Source organism: Arvicanthis niloticus, chromosome 20 (genome assembly GCF_011762505.2).
Source record: "Arvicanthis niloticus isolate mArvNil1 chromosome 20, mArvNil1.pat.X, whole genome shotgun sequence".
Lineage (NCBI taxonomy): Eukaryota > Metazoa > Chordata > Mammalia > Rodentia > Muridae > Arvicanthis > Arvicanthis niloticus.
In genome coordinates this window covers 27,339,117-27,354,414 of record NC_047677.1, presented here as the reverse complement: position 1 = coordinate 27,354,414, position 15,298 = coordinate 27,339,117, and the positions used below count along the sequence as shown (strand labels likewise).

At 50.8% G+C, this 15,298-nt stretch overlaps 1 protein-coding gene across 1 annotated transcript in view; it reads left to right on the top strand.

Moving 5' to 3' along the window:
• The window catches only part of Col13a1 (collagen type XIII alpha 1 chain), an 82,420-nt gene that overhangs the window by 54,894 nt on the left and 12,228 nt on the right, over positions 1-15,298 (top strand). Inside the window, exons 25-34 of the mRNA XM_076917092.1 lie at positions 2,039-2,101; positions 2,991-3,035; positions 3,298-3,441; positions 3,968-4,066; positions 5,754-5,798; positions 8,575-8,616; positions 9,405-9,431; positions 9,801-9,881; positions 12,751-12,786; positions 15,001-15,054. Of these exons, the coding sequence (XP_076773207.1) occupies positions 2,039-2,101; positions 2,991-3,035; positions 3,298-3,441; positions 3,968-4,066; positions 5,754-5,798; positions 8,575-8,616; positions 9,405-9,431; positions 9,801-9,881; positions 12,751-12,786; positions 15,001-15,054 (636 nt within the window). The remainder of the gene's footprint in view (positions 1-2,038; positions 2,102-2,990; positions 3,036-3,297; positions 3,442-3,967; positions 4,067-5,753; positions 5,799-8,574; positions 8,617-9,404; positions 9,432-9,800; positions 9,882-12,750; positions 12,787-15,000; positions 15,055-15,298) is intronic.

Below are 15,298 nucleotides of genomic sequence, written 5' to 3'. Positions count from 1 at the left end.
CAACCCCCCGCCCCCCCCCCCCTGAAAAAAATGGGTAACAGCTGTCTATGCAATCTCAGTATCTGTTCCTGGAAAAACCCTGGAATTCCATGCTGGGTTCTGCACATGTGCTGACCAGTGACAAACACGAAGAAAACATTTGTAGTTACAACAACTGTTTCCAACTTCAGTCCCCACAGTGAAGGGCAAAGGGGTCCTAAAGTTCTGGTTTAGAAGGAGTCTCACTTCCTATAATATTGGGGACCTGTACACAGCAGGATGACACACAGGTGGCTCACATCCATAGACCCATCACTCAGAAGGCAGAGGCAGGAAAGTCAGGAGGCAGAGGTAGGAGGGTCACCCCAAGTTCAAGGCCAGCCTGGTCTATGTAGTAAGTTCTGGCCCAGCTCGAGCCACCTACAGGACCTTGTCTCAAAAAACAAACTATTTCCAGGGACATTTCATCCCTGGACACTGGTATAAACCACAAGGTTCTGGAACCAATGAACTTCATTTGGGAACATTAAAATAAGTGATATTTAAAGGGACATCAGGGTGAAGCCCAAAGCTTTGTCAGTAATGTGCTTGCTGGACTTTTGAAAATGAGGACCAAAGTTTGATCACCAGAGCCCAAGTGCTGGACCAGAAAGATGGCTGGGGAGGTAAAGGTGCTTACTGTGTAAACCTGGTGACCTGAATTTCATCCATGGAACTATGGGAGGAGGGGAATAAATTCCATAAAGTTGTCTCTACATTCATGCTGTTGCTTGTGTGCATACACAAGTACACACATACACACACACACACACACACACATCTTTTTTTGAAGTCAGACATGGTGGCATAAACTTATGAATGACCTTAAACTCTCCCAGCTCTGGGGAGGAGGAGACAAGCTTTCCTGTTGGTTTGAGAATCCCTGAGGGTTTCTGGCCAGTCAGCCTAGCCTGCTAGATGAACTCCAGGCCAATGAGAGATGACAACAAAACAAAACAAAAAAAAACCCCACAAGCTGGATAGCAAAGACACCCAGGCTTATCCCCTGCCTCCTTACACACACACACACACACACACACACACACACACACGCATGCACGCACGCACGCACGCACGCACACATGCACACACGCACGCACCCACCCAGACACCCATCCCCCACCACAGTGGACACAACAGCTGTTAGAAAGAAAAAGTTACCCGGAAGTAGCATATTTTCTGAGATAGCTTCCAGGAAAATGTACCAGTTTCAGTGTGTAGGTGTCATGCAGGAGCCACAGAAAATTCTCCAGGAGCCACGAGAGTCATCTTGCACACACCATAAATGGCTTTCTGTCAGTGTAGAGGAGACTTGTGCTTTCTATAATTTCACAGAATGGAATCACAGTGTAGGCATGTAACTCTGGTTTCTTTTCACAACATAATGTGCCTAATAATTGTTCCTGTCATTGCCTGGGTCAGAACTGGTACTTTCCCCTGCTTTTTGGAATGCCATCATGTAGACAATTGGACCGTTACGGATACTTATGCTGTTGACTCTAACCTGCCAGGAAAAGTCACATTCTCTCTCTGTACTCCTAGAGAAAAAGCTGTTTGGCATAGCTCTCTGCACCCCACAGCTACAACCCAATACCCCAGTGCTCATCTGTTTGCCTTTTGGGGTTCCCCATGTTATTTGCCTTGTCAAAACCCTAGAGGCTTATGGGATATAGTACAGTTGGTTGAAATCTCACCTACTGTGCACAGAGCCCTAGGTTAATCTCCAGTACCACATAAAAGCAGGATACACATATGGAACCCCAGTACTCAGGAGGTATAGGCAGTAGGATCAGAAGTTCAAAACCAGCCTCAACTATATAATGAGTTCAAGGCTGGTCTAGACTGTATGAGACCTTATCATTCAGACATACACATGCACCAAACACATACACACACACATACACACACACCCCTGAGGAAATTCTGTTTGAAAGTGATTGACCCCTGTAAACTAGCCACACATACAGCCCTCTGGTGACAGCCACCCCTCTTGCTAGGAAGTTCTTCCTTTCCTTTTTAGGGGCCTCCTGGTCTTCCTGGACAAACAGGCCCGCCCGGACCTCCAGGGACTCCAGGTCAAAGGGTAAAACTTGCCCCAGTGGAGGGTGGGAACTGGGAAAGTGCCTGCAGGGGATCGTTGGGTGGGAGCACGGACAGGGTAAGGTATTTAAAATGCTGAAGGGATGATGCATTCTGAGCACATAACCCTAGGGTTTCCCATATTCTATGGCCCGCTTATCTTCCCAGGACCATCACATTTGCCTGCCAGTCATTCCTCTTTGTATCTTAGGCCCTTCCTCCCACTCCAATCCCCTTCCTCCCAGCCTTAAGCTCTCCCATAATTCCCCAGTAGTTAGACTTGGGTCTTGTGCTTCAGCGAATCCCTCAGATACAGTGAGATCTGGAACATACCTTTGGTCACAGCAGACCAGGTTACCCCTTTCCAACTCTGAACGGCCTCACTCTGTGCCTTTGCCATTATCCTAATCCTCCACCAACCCTTTCCTCTGCTTTTCTTAGAAGAAACCTTGTGTTTTCCCCTCTGCCCTCTACCTCTGAGAGCTTGCCCTCTTCCAGGTATCCTTCTCTAGGAAGTCATTCCAGACCCATCCAGCAGAACTGGAAGCCTCTGTTTCCACACCCTTGCCCACCCCACTCCTGATGTAATTGAGGAAGGTTCTGAGATCGTTGTAAAGTGGATAGGAGCCCTGCATAGGCAGTGAGGACAGGATGGTTGGGCTAAGGTGACCAGGAGCCATGGGATGTGTAATGCTCTCAGAGATGCCATGTTGAGACCATGGCTAAGACATGGTGACATGATACTCGGCTCCCCTTACCACTTTACTTTGGGATCCTCATCTGTGACACCAAGGCAACCAAAGGCATGCCTTCCAGAAGCCCTGGGGGCAGGGTACCAAGGAAGTGGGCATTGGTGTCTCTGCTCTAAACCATTTCTGTTGCTGCTGCTGCAGGGGGAGATTGGACTGCCAGGCCCTCCAGGACATGATGGAGACAAGGTAAGCAACAGTGTCTACAGCAAGGATTCTGCAAGGGGTTCTCACCCTGGGAGTGTGGGCAGGAGGGCTTAGGAGCAGGCCCAGCAGGGCCAGGAAGAGGGGTTTCAGCTGTACCCTGGCAGAGCCAGCCCTGGGGATATCTGTATTAGCTTTCATCCAGTACCAGTGAGCCCAGTCCTTGGATCACCAAGCTTTTTCTGATCGCTCTCCCTCCTCTTTTTTCCATTACTATCCCTAAGAAGTACCACTGATGTTTCTATAGGGGCCTCGAGGAAAGCCAGGAGATATGGGGCCTGCTGGTCCTCAAGGACCCCCAGGAAAGGATGGACCTCCAGGAATGAAGGGAGAGGTCGGGCCCCCAGGAAGTCCAGGGGAGAAAGGAGAGACAGGACAAGCAGGCCCCCCGGTAAGTGCCTGGGTGTCTGGCATCCTGCATGCACCACCTCCATCCCAACCCAGCCTCTGCATGCCGCCAGCTGCTCCAGAGTTCAGAGAACCAAGAGTCGCTTGCAGCTAGCTGCCATGCTGCTCACTTGATGAGGGCTGGTATCCTATAGTGTCCCCAACCAGGAGACCTCATCTGTGTCCTTGGGAAAGTCACTGAGCCTTGCAGAGCCTCTATTTCTCATGGCCTATGGAAAAGACACAGGTGGGACTGTAAGCCTGCCTCTTCAGAAGCATGTGGAAGCCCTACATCAGAAGACTTTGCATGAATGGAAAGAACCCCTTGCCTTTTCCAGCCAGGCTGCTGACTTTCTGGGTCTTTCTCAGCTTTCTCTGAGCCTCAGTAGTGCCATCTGTGAAATGGCACCACCCTCGGATACCCACCCATGGAGGAAGGGAGTCGAGCATGTATGCATGCCATAGATGGCACGTTTTCTCAGTATGTTGACTAGGAGCTTCACTGACAAGAGCTCTTTGTCGATCTATAGGGTCTAGACGGCCCAACTGGGGAGAAAGGAGAACCAGGTGACGAAGGGAGGCCTGGAGCGGCAGGATTGCCTGGGCCCATCGGGCTCCCGGGATTCACAGTAAGGCGAGAGGACCGGGTGTCAAGGGTGTCCATGGGCAGGTGCAGATGAGAGCCCAGGAACAAGGGGCTCCTCACTGGGGCCAACAGCCTAAGAGTACCCAGCACCATGCCAGGCTTATACTTACCTAGGTCTGTCAGCTGCTCTGGGCTCCTGATTGGGTCCAGGGCTCTAGCCTCTTCAGCGCACAATGCGGTGGCTTCTATCTCCAGGTGCTACTTAGCTGGAGTGGTGGACTCAGACTTGGAATTTCCCACCTTAGACCTAGAAAGAGACAGGCATGCATGCATGCCACAGAGGGACACATTTCCTCATGGGGTGTGCAGTTCAGCCAGCCTAATCCTGTCAGTGAGCCCCAGGTCCCAAAAAACGGAGAAACAGAAAGTGAACAAGCAAACAAGGCAAGCAGCTGGGGAACACTTGAGGTTGCCATCCTGCCTCTACCCACACAAAAACGCCCCCACAGAAACAACACACACAGAGAGAAACACACCAGCATACCCCACACACAGAAACAACACCCGTACAGAAACACCAACACAGAAATACACCCGTACAGAAACACACCAACCTCCCACATACCAACAAACACACAAATACACCCTCACATCAACATACCAGCCACTCCCACACCAACACACACACAAACATACCCTCATACCAACATACACCGGCACCAACATACTAGCCACCCCCACACCAACATACCCACACATACAAACACACAAAAAAATAAATAAAAAAGAACCTCAGAGGTCAGATGCATGACTCAGTAGACCCCCGAGAGTAGACTATCTACCCAGCTGGCTCAAGCCAGTTGGTGGTTTGCCTTTCCATGTGTCTACTTTCAAGATGAAAGCTGAGCCTCTTGGTTGGGTGTGGTCTCTTCCTTATCCACCTCCACCACTGTCCCCACCCCCCAGGCTCTGAGATCTGAGCTATATTCACATTCTAGCAATATACCATAAACCATCACCACCAGCAGCTTAAAATGACCTACCTTTATCACTATATATTCTGTGGCTCAGGAACCGAGGCCTGCCATAGGTGAGTTCCCCATCCAGGGTTTCCTAAGGCCTCAGGAAATCAGTGGTCATCTGTGTTCTTACTGAAGCCTAGGATCCTCTCCCAAACCACATGCCACAGTAGGACCAAGTTCCCAAGCACCTACAATCTGACACATGGCCCTCCCCACAATGGACAGTTCACCTCATAATAGCTTACTTCTTAAAGAAAGGGCCTTTCTAGAATCTAGAACTAACAAGACAGAGTCATGTGTATGCATGTGTCTACGTGTGTGTATATATCTACAAGTCTTAGCATGTGTTATATTTTCCTATGTATAACACATGCATGTGATGTGTAATATAGTCACAGGAGTAGCAGGCATCATGACGCCACAAAGTCCCTTTCAAGACTGAGAAACAACACAACCTGTCAGTTACCACCCAACAGCCTGTCAGTCACAGAACCCACAGTACTAGCCCCTCCCCCCCACCACTAGAGCCTGAGCTCTGTGAAGATGGTTGTCACATGGCCATCTTGGTCTGCTGTCCTGCAGGCTGGCTACCTAGGTAGTCTCTCCAGGAGCACTGTAGTCCTTGTAGCTTGTCACAGATATGAGGGTGAACCTGTGGCCAACCTCCTGGCTACCAGCTCTCACAATGGGATGGTTTTGTCCCCACAGGGAGAGAAAGGAGAAGTTGGGGAGAAAGGCGACCCGGGAGCAGAGGTAGGTCAACCCAACTCTTCTATGTGATTGTCTGACAAGGGCATCACTAGAAATACCAATTTTTCTCTGAGTTGCTTAGCATCTATGCCTGGTGAAGGCCAGAAGCTGGGCAGTCTTCGGGTTCCAAGCCCCAGGGTCACGCAGTTTCTGCAGGACTCAGAGAACATCCCGGGGCTACAGTAGACACAGGAAGATAAATACAACTGCCTGGCCCAGGCCACAGAGGTTGACACTGGGCAAGTTCTGAACAGACATGTAGGACTCTGTCATGAAGTGTCAGGGGAACGCCTTCCCACGAGGCAGGATTCTTCGAGAGACAGGGGAGAAGGAAGGAGACAGGAGGAAGGGGAGAAGGTTGAAGTTGCTATGGACGTGGGCCGTGCAGAAGATGGATAGCCCTGTGCATATTTACACAGGGGAAGCAACAGAGATGTTGGAGATGGGAGGAGGGGGAGATGTTTGGTAAGAAGGCCTGGCAAGTCCAGTAGCCACCCGAGAGCAAAGCAAGGGACCACCAAGCTTCATAGTCCCCCACGAGCTCTCCTGGCCCGTCACCCTTTAATGTCACCAAGCCCCATCTGAATCAAGTGAAACGGACTTAATTGTACGCTACCACTGTTCCTTATTAAGAATGCGTTGTACCCTGAAGAACTGATCCTAGGTTCTGGAAAAGCATTATACACACAAATGTTCCTCCCAGAAGTATTTCAAGTCCAAATTGGAAACAGACAGTGTCCCTAACAAGAAGGAAGGGACAACAGCCCTTAGGCTAACAAGCCAGTCAGAACAGGTTTGTCCACTGCTGAGGGCTTTTCTCATGCCAAGAGCGGCTTTCAGCCCTCTCCAAGTAGAGGGCTGCTCTCCTGCAGAGCAGCCAGTGTTTCCTCCAGGAAGATGGCTCATAGAGGAACACACCCAAAAATAGAAAAATCAGTTTTACATCAAACAGAAAAGACTAGAAAATCAAATTATAATTCTTGTAAGTACGTAACTGTATTCAGCAGTAGCTAAGATGCCCAAAAAGCTAGGGGGGAAACCAGGCACAAAAAAAATGTGAGCACTCTTCTCAATTAAATATGACAGAAATATATTGCTTTTCCTCCTTTTAATTCTCTTTCATTTATAAACAAAGTCTGTGTTCATTTTAAACATTTTAAGTTGCTAGACAGGTAAAATGGACTATGGGAGAGATGGGAGAGTATACAGACGCTTAAAACACATTAAACCAGCAGTTCTCATAAACTGGAACCACATCCAGCACACGCCTTTAATCCCAGCACTGGAGAGGCAGAGGCAGGTGGATCTCTGTCAGTTCGAGGCCAGCCTGGTCAACAGTTCCGGACAGGCAAGGGCTGTTACACAGAGAAACTCTGTCTCAAAAAAAAAAAAAAAAAAAAAAAAAAAAAAAAAAAAAAAAAAAAAAAAACAACAACAAACAAAAGTACTTTAGTACTTTGGTACTGTTTTTGTTTCTTGTTTTGTTTTGAGGCACAGTCTCACTATGTGACTCAGGCTGGCCTTGAACTCACAGAGATCTGCCTGCCTCCCAAGGGCATCACCACGTTCAGTGGAGTGTGGATTTCTATATGCACCCTTACGATCAGATCTGTACATTATTTATTTATAATAAGAACTCTGTGTGTGTGTGTGTGTGTGTGTGTGTGTGTGCATGCATGTGTGCTTGAGTTTTGCTGAAGAGAAAATCTAGAGCTTTTATGCATGCTAGCCCAGTGCTCTACCACTAAGCTACAGCCCCAGTCCAAGTGCCCTAGTTTCATTTCTGTTGCTGTGATAAAAATACCCTGACCCCCTACAAAAAAAACAAAACAACCAAAAAAAAAAAAAAAAAAAAAAAAAAAAAAAAACTTGGGGATAAGAGGGTTGGTTCCATTTAGCTCCCAATTGCAGGCTCTTTGTCCACTGATGCAGGGAAGTCAAGGCGGTGGTAACCTGAATCAGCTAGTCATGTCACATTCATAATCAAGAACAGAGAGCAATGAATTGTGCATGCTCACTCACTCACCCATGCAGTTCAGGTACCCCAGCTTAGGGAATGGCGCTGCCCACAGTGGGCTGACTCTTCTCGCATCAATTCTCCTATTACCCTACCACAGATATGGTCACAGGCCGACCCAAGGGAGGACAAAGGCTGTGTTCTCTACAAGGAGATCACATGGAGCAGAACCACCACAGTCCAAGAGACATTGGTGTTTTCTTATCCAACCTAAATCCTGTTTGCTGCACCTGCCCTCAAAGGAAATACAACTATCACTGGCCTATCCATTACAAACCTGGAGCAGAGCTAGTATTAAAGAATATTCTTCAGGGACATCTCAGCCTCCTCTGACTTCAGATAACCAGTCTCAGCTCCCCTAAGCCAAGGATCTCAAACTCACATGTCTACTGGGTCCAGGCGACAGATGAATGGAGAGGCCAGAGTTGAAGACAGCAGGGGGTGGAGCCTGGGCAGATTGGAGATCCGTTCTTACCTAATGGGCAGGGCTCTTACTCCTTTCCTTGCCATATGCAGCATGGTACAAATCCAGTGCTAAGTGGTGTCCCGGGGCAGCCTGGAGGATTAGGTGATCCAGAAACATTTCCTGAAAATGTTTTCTGGTCAGCACCGTGGGATGCCAACAGTTTGCCCTGAGTTCCTGTCCTAAGTCTCCTATAGGGTGTGTACTGTCCTGATCTGTGGTGGCAATGCCATCCTCCTGTGACCTTAGCTGGACCAGGACCTTAACAGAGCATAACACAACTTCCCTTTGGCTTCCAGGTTCCTGGGCCACCAGGGCCAGAGGGTCCTCCAGGACCTCCGGTAAGTGCCAAGGACTCTGTAGCTTTTCAGCCATCGTGGTTGGACCGATAGTGTCCCCTTCCTTGGCAATCACTGAGGTCAACCTCATCCTCCCCCTGCCATGCTCCCACCCCAGAGAGATTTTCACTTCCAGAAAATCCCCCCCCCATCCCTCATTGCTCTTCCTTCTCATTGTAAACATGTCATCCCAGTAGGTGACACACCAGGGATCCCAGACACTGCCTGGTTGACTGGCACAGAAGCCACAGGCTTGCTCTGTCATGCCCACTGCTCAACATTTAACCCTTTCTATCAGATGTTTGTCCTTACCCCTTCCTCCTGTTACCAAGAGGATGCTATTTTAAGAAAGTGGCCCATTAGAACTTTTCCAACTGGATGCAAGTAGAAGGTCCCAGAAAGCTCGAATGAGCAGGTGATGGTCTGCACCTCTTTATGGTCCACGATGCCTCTTACATTCTGGGTCATCCATTGTACTAATAGCAATACTGATAGTGGACGCTATTTAATGAACGTTCCGGGTCCCACATACTAAGTGCGTTGCATAGTTGCACTTCCACTGATACCTCCTCTTCCCTTCATGAGACTCCGAGTCAGCCACACAGAGGTTTTGTACCAGCCCCTGGCTGGGCAGATGGTTCTGACTCCACCCCCAGAAAGTCCAAACTTAAGCCACACCTACATTCCCTTCTACCCCCTTGAGAGTTAAGACTCCACATCTCCAACCCTTGTTCGCCTGTAGGCACCTACACATGCCATTCTAATATTCCTTGTTCTGATTCCAAACACAGGGCCTCCAAGGTGTTCCTGGACCAAAGGTAAGGAAAGGTCATGTGACATATTGTGGGTGGGACACACTTCTGAGACCTAGCTGATCCTTCTCCCTAAATGGCACCACCCGATAGGTGCAGCTAGGCCTTCAGGGCAGAATGAAGTCCAATAGTCCCTCTGACATCCACTACTGACACCTAACTTGCTTTGGGATGTGAAGTTCCCCATTGGCCTCTTGAATTCCATGGAGTAGCTTGCTTAGCAAATGATCAGATTCTTGCCCCATCTCTCCAGACACTTCCCTCACCCCAAAGTATCGCAAGATGGCCACCCTTAGCCTCCAAGACCCCAGGGCAAAAGAAGGCTGTCGGCAGCAGACCCCTTCACTGACACCTCCTAACGCCTTTTCCATACAGGGAGAAGCAGGTCTAGATGGCAGTAAAGGAGAGAAGGGCTCCCAGGGAGAAAAAGGAGACCGGGGGCCTCTGGGATTGCCTGTAAGTACCTTGGAACCACTAGTCTTCTGGGAGGAGCTTCACAGGGTAGCCCTCCCCGGGCTTTGCTGCTGAGCAGAGAAAAGGAACAGGGGCCTGGGAGGACACCGCTCTGCACCTAAAGTTCTGAGCATTCCAGTATGCTGGGTTCTTCATTTCATAGTGGGGAAGGAGTTCAGGCCCTCAGCGTCTTGCCCAAGTCTAGTCTTAGTGCGACAACGAAGTGAAGCTAACTGAGGTAGAACCCGCACCTGAGGAACAATCTGATGGAGAACCAGAAAGGCCTGAGGCCAGCTGGTTTCTGACTTGAAGCCATAAAGGTGTGCTCTGAGCTGGTAAGCAGAGAAGACTCTTGAGGTCATTGGTGCCATGAAGGTGGGCAATAGCTAGTCTCCTCTCCCCTATCTTCCCTGAATAACCCCATGGAAGACCTTAGCTCTGTTCCCTTATAGCTAGTCACAGCACCCAGGCATGCACAGAGTCAGCCCTGTGGTCCTAGCAGGCCAAAGCTCTTCCCACAGCCCTGTGCTCTGAGCCCTCCAGAGCCGGAGGCCCCCCTCATCAGCATCTGAGGGCTGCTTCCAAGCTTCTGCTGTCTGAGTCTCCGTTGCATCCTCCTGGTGGCCTGGTGACTCTCTCATCAGCAAACAAACCATCTTCTCATTTGCTGGCTGTCACTTGAGGTCACAGATGGTTAGTAGCCAGACTGAGCCTGAAGGTTGTTCATCCATTGAAGCTACAGGGGGCTTCCTCTGTCTCCAGCTTCAGGCCAGTCCCTAACTCCAGGCAGTTGTAAACAGCGGAGGAACCAATACTGTCACAGCAAACTCACAGAGGAGGCTAGAGGGACAGTTTCTCTTTCACTGGTGCAGCGAGCATAGGAAGCGCTGAAGAGCTGACTCGCTCGACAGACCACGGAAAAGTGATGGCTTTAGCAGATAGATGTTTTCCCACATCAGGAGCCATGTCTGGAATGACTTAAGTACACATGGAAGCACCTCCCGACCCCTTCAACCACAGGTCACCTGGTGTGCACCTTCATGGCGCCAACAACCCCAATAAATATGAGAGGCTTCAGCTAGAGGTACCCAGCAAAATCTACAAAACAAACAAACAAACAAACAAACAAAAAAACAACCAAGCTTGTTCCTAGAAGGCAGTTCAGTTGGGATTGGCAGTGATTGTGGTATCCTGGAGATCAAATAGCCCTTCCCAGGGGGAGCAGTCTCTTAGCTCAGGTGACCTTAGCCTTGAAGGGGAGAAGAGCCCAACAAGTTTGAATCTTTCAGCTGGATGCCTGGCATTTTATAGGCAGTTGCCCCATCTTCTGGGTGGGTATTGATGCCAGTGGCTCACCAAGGGCAGGAGTGCTTTGGTCCATGCCCCTGACTCAAACCCCTGAAGTGCATTTGGTAGCAACATTGTATCTATAGCCAGGCTGCTTCTAGGCTGCACCTGGATGTCAGCATCTGTGTGGTAGCGGGTAGCAGCCTCATCTTCAGGCCTGTCCTGCCAACATCCCCCTCCCCCAACCCATTTAGGCAGTACACTGTGAAGCCTGTCGGGCGCTTTCCAAATATGCTTTGACCTGGGCCCCACTCTTGGAGAGTTATGCAACTGAGCCAGCGTGGAACTTGGGCATCTGTATTGAGAACAGAACCCCAGGAGAGACCGCATGAGTATAGCCAGAGTTCAGCCCCTCAGCTCTAGCTTTGGGGTCAAAGTCGGTTCCCAAATCAGTGGTCTCAACCCTGAGAACAAGGTCACCTGAGCCTTGGAGCTACATCCTACCTAATAATACCTTTTCCCAGGATGAGCACCAGGCACTCCGTCTTCCGGTCTCCCCCCTCACCTACCCAACCCTGAGGCTTGTTTCTGAGTCTCAGTTGGAAGCAGTTTTCAAGAGGTCCATGCTTGCTGGCTAGGTGTACCCTGCTGCCAACCCCAGAGACCACTTTAGACCCTGGCACTAGGGGGAAAAAAAGTCCCCATTTCCACCAAGTGCTTCATTGGTCAGCAGGGAGTGGGGAGGCCACAGGGCACATAGGCTGAGTTATGTCACAGACTGGCAGCTGTAGACCTCTGGTCCTGCTAGCCCCTAAGCCCCTCTCTGTCTGTCAAAGGACACATGTGAGTGGACTAAGTTTGTGTGTGAGCTGTAAAGTGCTAGCGAAATGTCAAGCGTGGTCAGTATCGTCATTCAAGGGCTAGTTCTGCCTGCCCAGATGGAGCAGAACTGGTTTAAAGCCAGTGCTGGAGTCAGAGAGGGTTAAGTGGGTGAAAAATAGTCGCTGCCGAGCCTACAAACCCGAGTTCAGTTTCTGGAACCCACATGATAGGAGGAGAGAACCAGCTCCTGTAAATTGTACACACACACACACACACAAATATGAAAGCAATTCTAACTACTACTAAGGCTTCTAAGGTGCAGAACGCCCTGTCTCTATAGGGGAGCAAAGGAAGCTGGGATAGCATCCCTCCAGGCCCCCTCCATGCAGTATGCCCTAAGAAGGGAACATAGCTCTGGACCCACACGCACCTCCAGGAATGCCTTTCTGCGCCCCCTTCCTGGAGCACCAAAGCACCCTGGGAAGGGGGCTTCCTGTGAGGTGAAGGGACAGAGGGGGACAAGAGCTGTGGAGGGTCAGAGCATCTGTCCTCCGTGGTGTGTGCCAACTCAGCAGCCAGCCACAGCCCTCGGTGTCTCCGTGTTCCTGTCCGTCTCCGTGTAAACACCCACTGTCCTCCCCGTTGTTTACGGCATTTGTGTCTGTCCAGAGTCACCGCTTTACTCACCTCCCCTCCCCCATTGTCTCCTTTTTCTCCTCCCGTCCCCTCCCTTTCTTTTGGTCAAACTGTGCCCTTCGTCCAGGGAGCTTCAGGTTTGGACGGCAGGCCTGGGCCACCGGTGAGTGTCATTACTCCATCACCCCACCCCCACCCCACCCCTGTCTGGCCGAAGATCCCTCTTGTCTATCCTGCTGTGGCCTTGTTCGCTCCCCAACCGCACCCCAACCCCTCCCCCCCAGCAGTGATAGGGACTGTGTTTTGTCCTGCCATAGACACCAGAAAGTCCCCTCTATGTCCACACCAGAAATGCCCTTTCAGCCATCTTGGTGGCCACCGTGGATGAGCATTCAGGGACCCCAGGACATGCCAAGCACACACGGGGCAGTAAAAGTCACTCTAGCAACAGTGACCCTGATGCTGAGACCAGCCTGGAAACCCTACCCTGGGGCTTGAGCCAAGATGTGTCCCCGGCAAACACAAGTGTCTGTGTGTGACCTTCACGCTGTACTGTTGTCATACTGTGACGTCTGTCCATCTCCTGTCTGCCTGTGAGCCTCCCGGTCACAAGGTGTCACCTTTCCCAGAGTATTTGCGTGGGAGCATAGAAGGGTCAGTATGGGAGTAACATGTAGGAGCCTGGAGCCCCCGTAATGGCTCATTGTCCTGTGGGTGTGTTTTAACCACATCTTTCACGGTGGGTGGCATCCAAGCCACCCTGCAAGCACAATAAAAGGTCTGTGACAGAGCAGCTGAAAGACACCTGGACCCTCTATTCCTCTGTCCCTCCTGATTCCAGACAAGAGTTCTAGCTATCTCATCTGCAGACACAAAGCCCTGAAGGGCCACAGGAAACGCCCCTCCACTTTACCTGCACAGAATACCCTGTGGGGTTGCCAGCATTGGTTTTGGGTGGGATCAGGGCACAGGATTTCCCAGCTTGGAAGCCATGCCAGGGCTGTATGCCTGGCGACTTGTAGCCAACCAGCTATGCCTTGATGACTGTTTCTAAGGCCCATTACCCAGGAGTCAAGGCTATTTATTGTTAGCTGGCTAGAACACCACATGGGAGAGAAGAAATTCAGACAGGTTGTGGGGCAGGGCCTAGAACTCTCAGAAGTAGGAGAACACCCAGGTGACCATGCAGAACTTCATCTTGCTGAATGCCAATTCTGTCTCCTGGTAAGAGGGAGCCACAAAGCATCCTGTCCTGACAGTAGCTGGAGGTCACTTACAGCATTTGCACATTTATCCATGGAGGCCTTGAGACAGACTCCTTAGTTGATCTTCTAGATTTACAGAGGGGAACTGAAGCCTGGGTCAGTCCGTGGAGGCCTTTCAGTACTGAGGAGTCTGGGACATGGAGCCTGCCCGAGGCCTGCTCCGAGTGAGCTGCCACTGTGGTCAGAGTTCTGTTCTCTTCCTCTTCACTGCACAGAGGACACAAAGAACCTCTCCTGGCTCTGTTTGTTTTCTGTGACAATTCTTCCATGTGCTAATGTCCTGCCCTCCCCAGCCATGCTCAGAGTACCAGAGTACCGGACAGTATCCTCCTAGGCCCAGCCCCACAGTCTCATCCGAGTAGAGACACGTAAACAGTGACAGGCCAATAGACAGGAGGCTGTGAACCAGAGATTTGGTCTTGTTTGGATGTGCAGATGGGAGCTTGGGAAAAATGCTTGCTGATTCTGTAGTAAGCCAAGCTGACTCCCAAGTAAACACCAGTGTGCCACAGTGCCTCCCAGCTCCCTGGGACCCTCAAGTTAGGAGAGAACCTGCTCCTACTCCCTAAAGGCCAGTGTGGCCCTGACATTGGAAGATACTAACTCATGACCCTGTCCCTCGGGCCTGGGAATCTGTGGGGTCTGCAGTGGGTCGGGGGAGGGGTGCTGGATGGCCCTCCCGCCTGCCTCTAAGTGTGTCTCCGCATCAGTCTCTGTGGCATGAAGACCCTCCCGCTGCATGTGGAGCTGTAACGTCAAGGGGGTGCCGGCTCTAAGTCCCCCCACTCCTGGGATGGGGTCACCTCCCTCTCCAGTGCTTGTTGGTGGCAAACTAAGCTACCGATCTTCTGGTTTCAGCCTTGGCAGGCTTGGCTGCGATGTAGGTTTTCCTTCATGAATCTGGCTCTGAGGATGGAGAAGGAACTCTCCTTCAAGGCCCCTAAATCCAAAATGGATCATGGCCCAGCCAAACGGCCTCCTTGAACGAAGCCTGGCTTTGCCAATCCTGAAAACTGGGGTTCAGGCTTTGCACATCTTCAGGTCCTGGGTGGGATACTCGGGGCCTCCCCAAGCAAATGGCCCTTTACCTCTGCTTTCTTCCACCTCCCCAGGGTACTCCAGGACCAATCGGGGTTCCAGGCCCAGCCGGACCAAAGGGGGAAAGGGTGAGTGCTCTGTGGACTGGGAGCTTGGGAAGCCAGGAAGGAGGACTACACTAGGCTTGTTCATCCCTTGCGCCTAAGACCCAGCCCCAGGGTCTTCTTCTCCTTCACTCATGGTTGCCCTCATAGCATCCTGGAGGAGAGGAACCCCCTTGGGGAGACGGAAGCTTAGGTGAGATGGAAAAGCTCCGTCTCCACTGGTACCTTGCTTCCTTGCTTGGCGTGGTGTCACTCAGGGATACAGGTC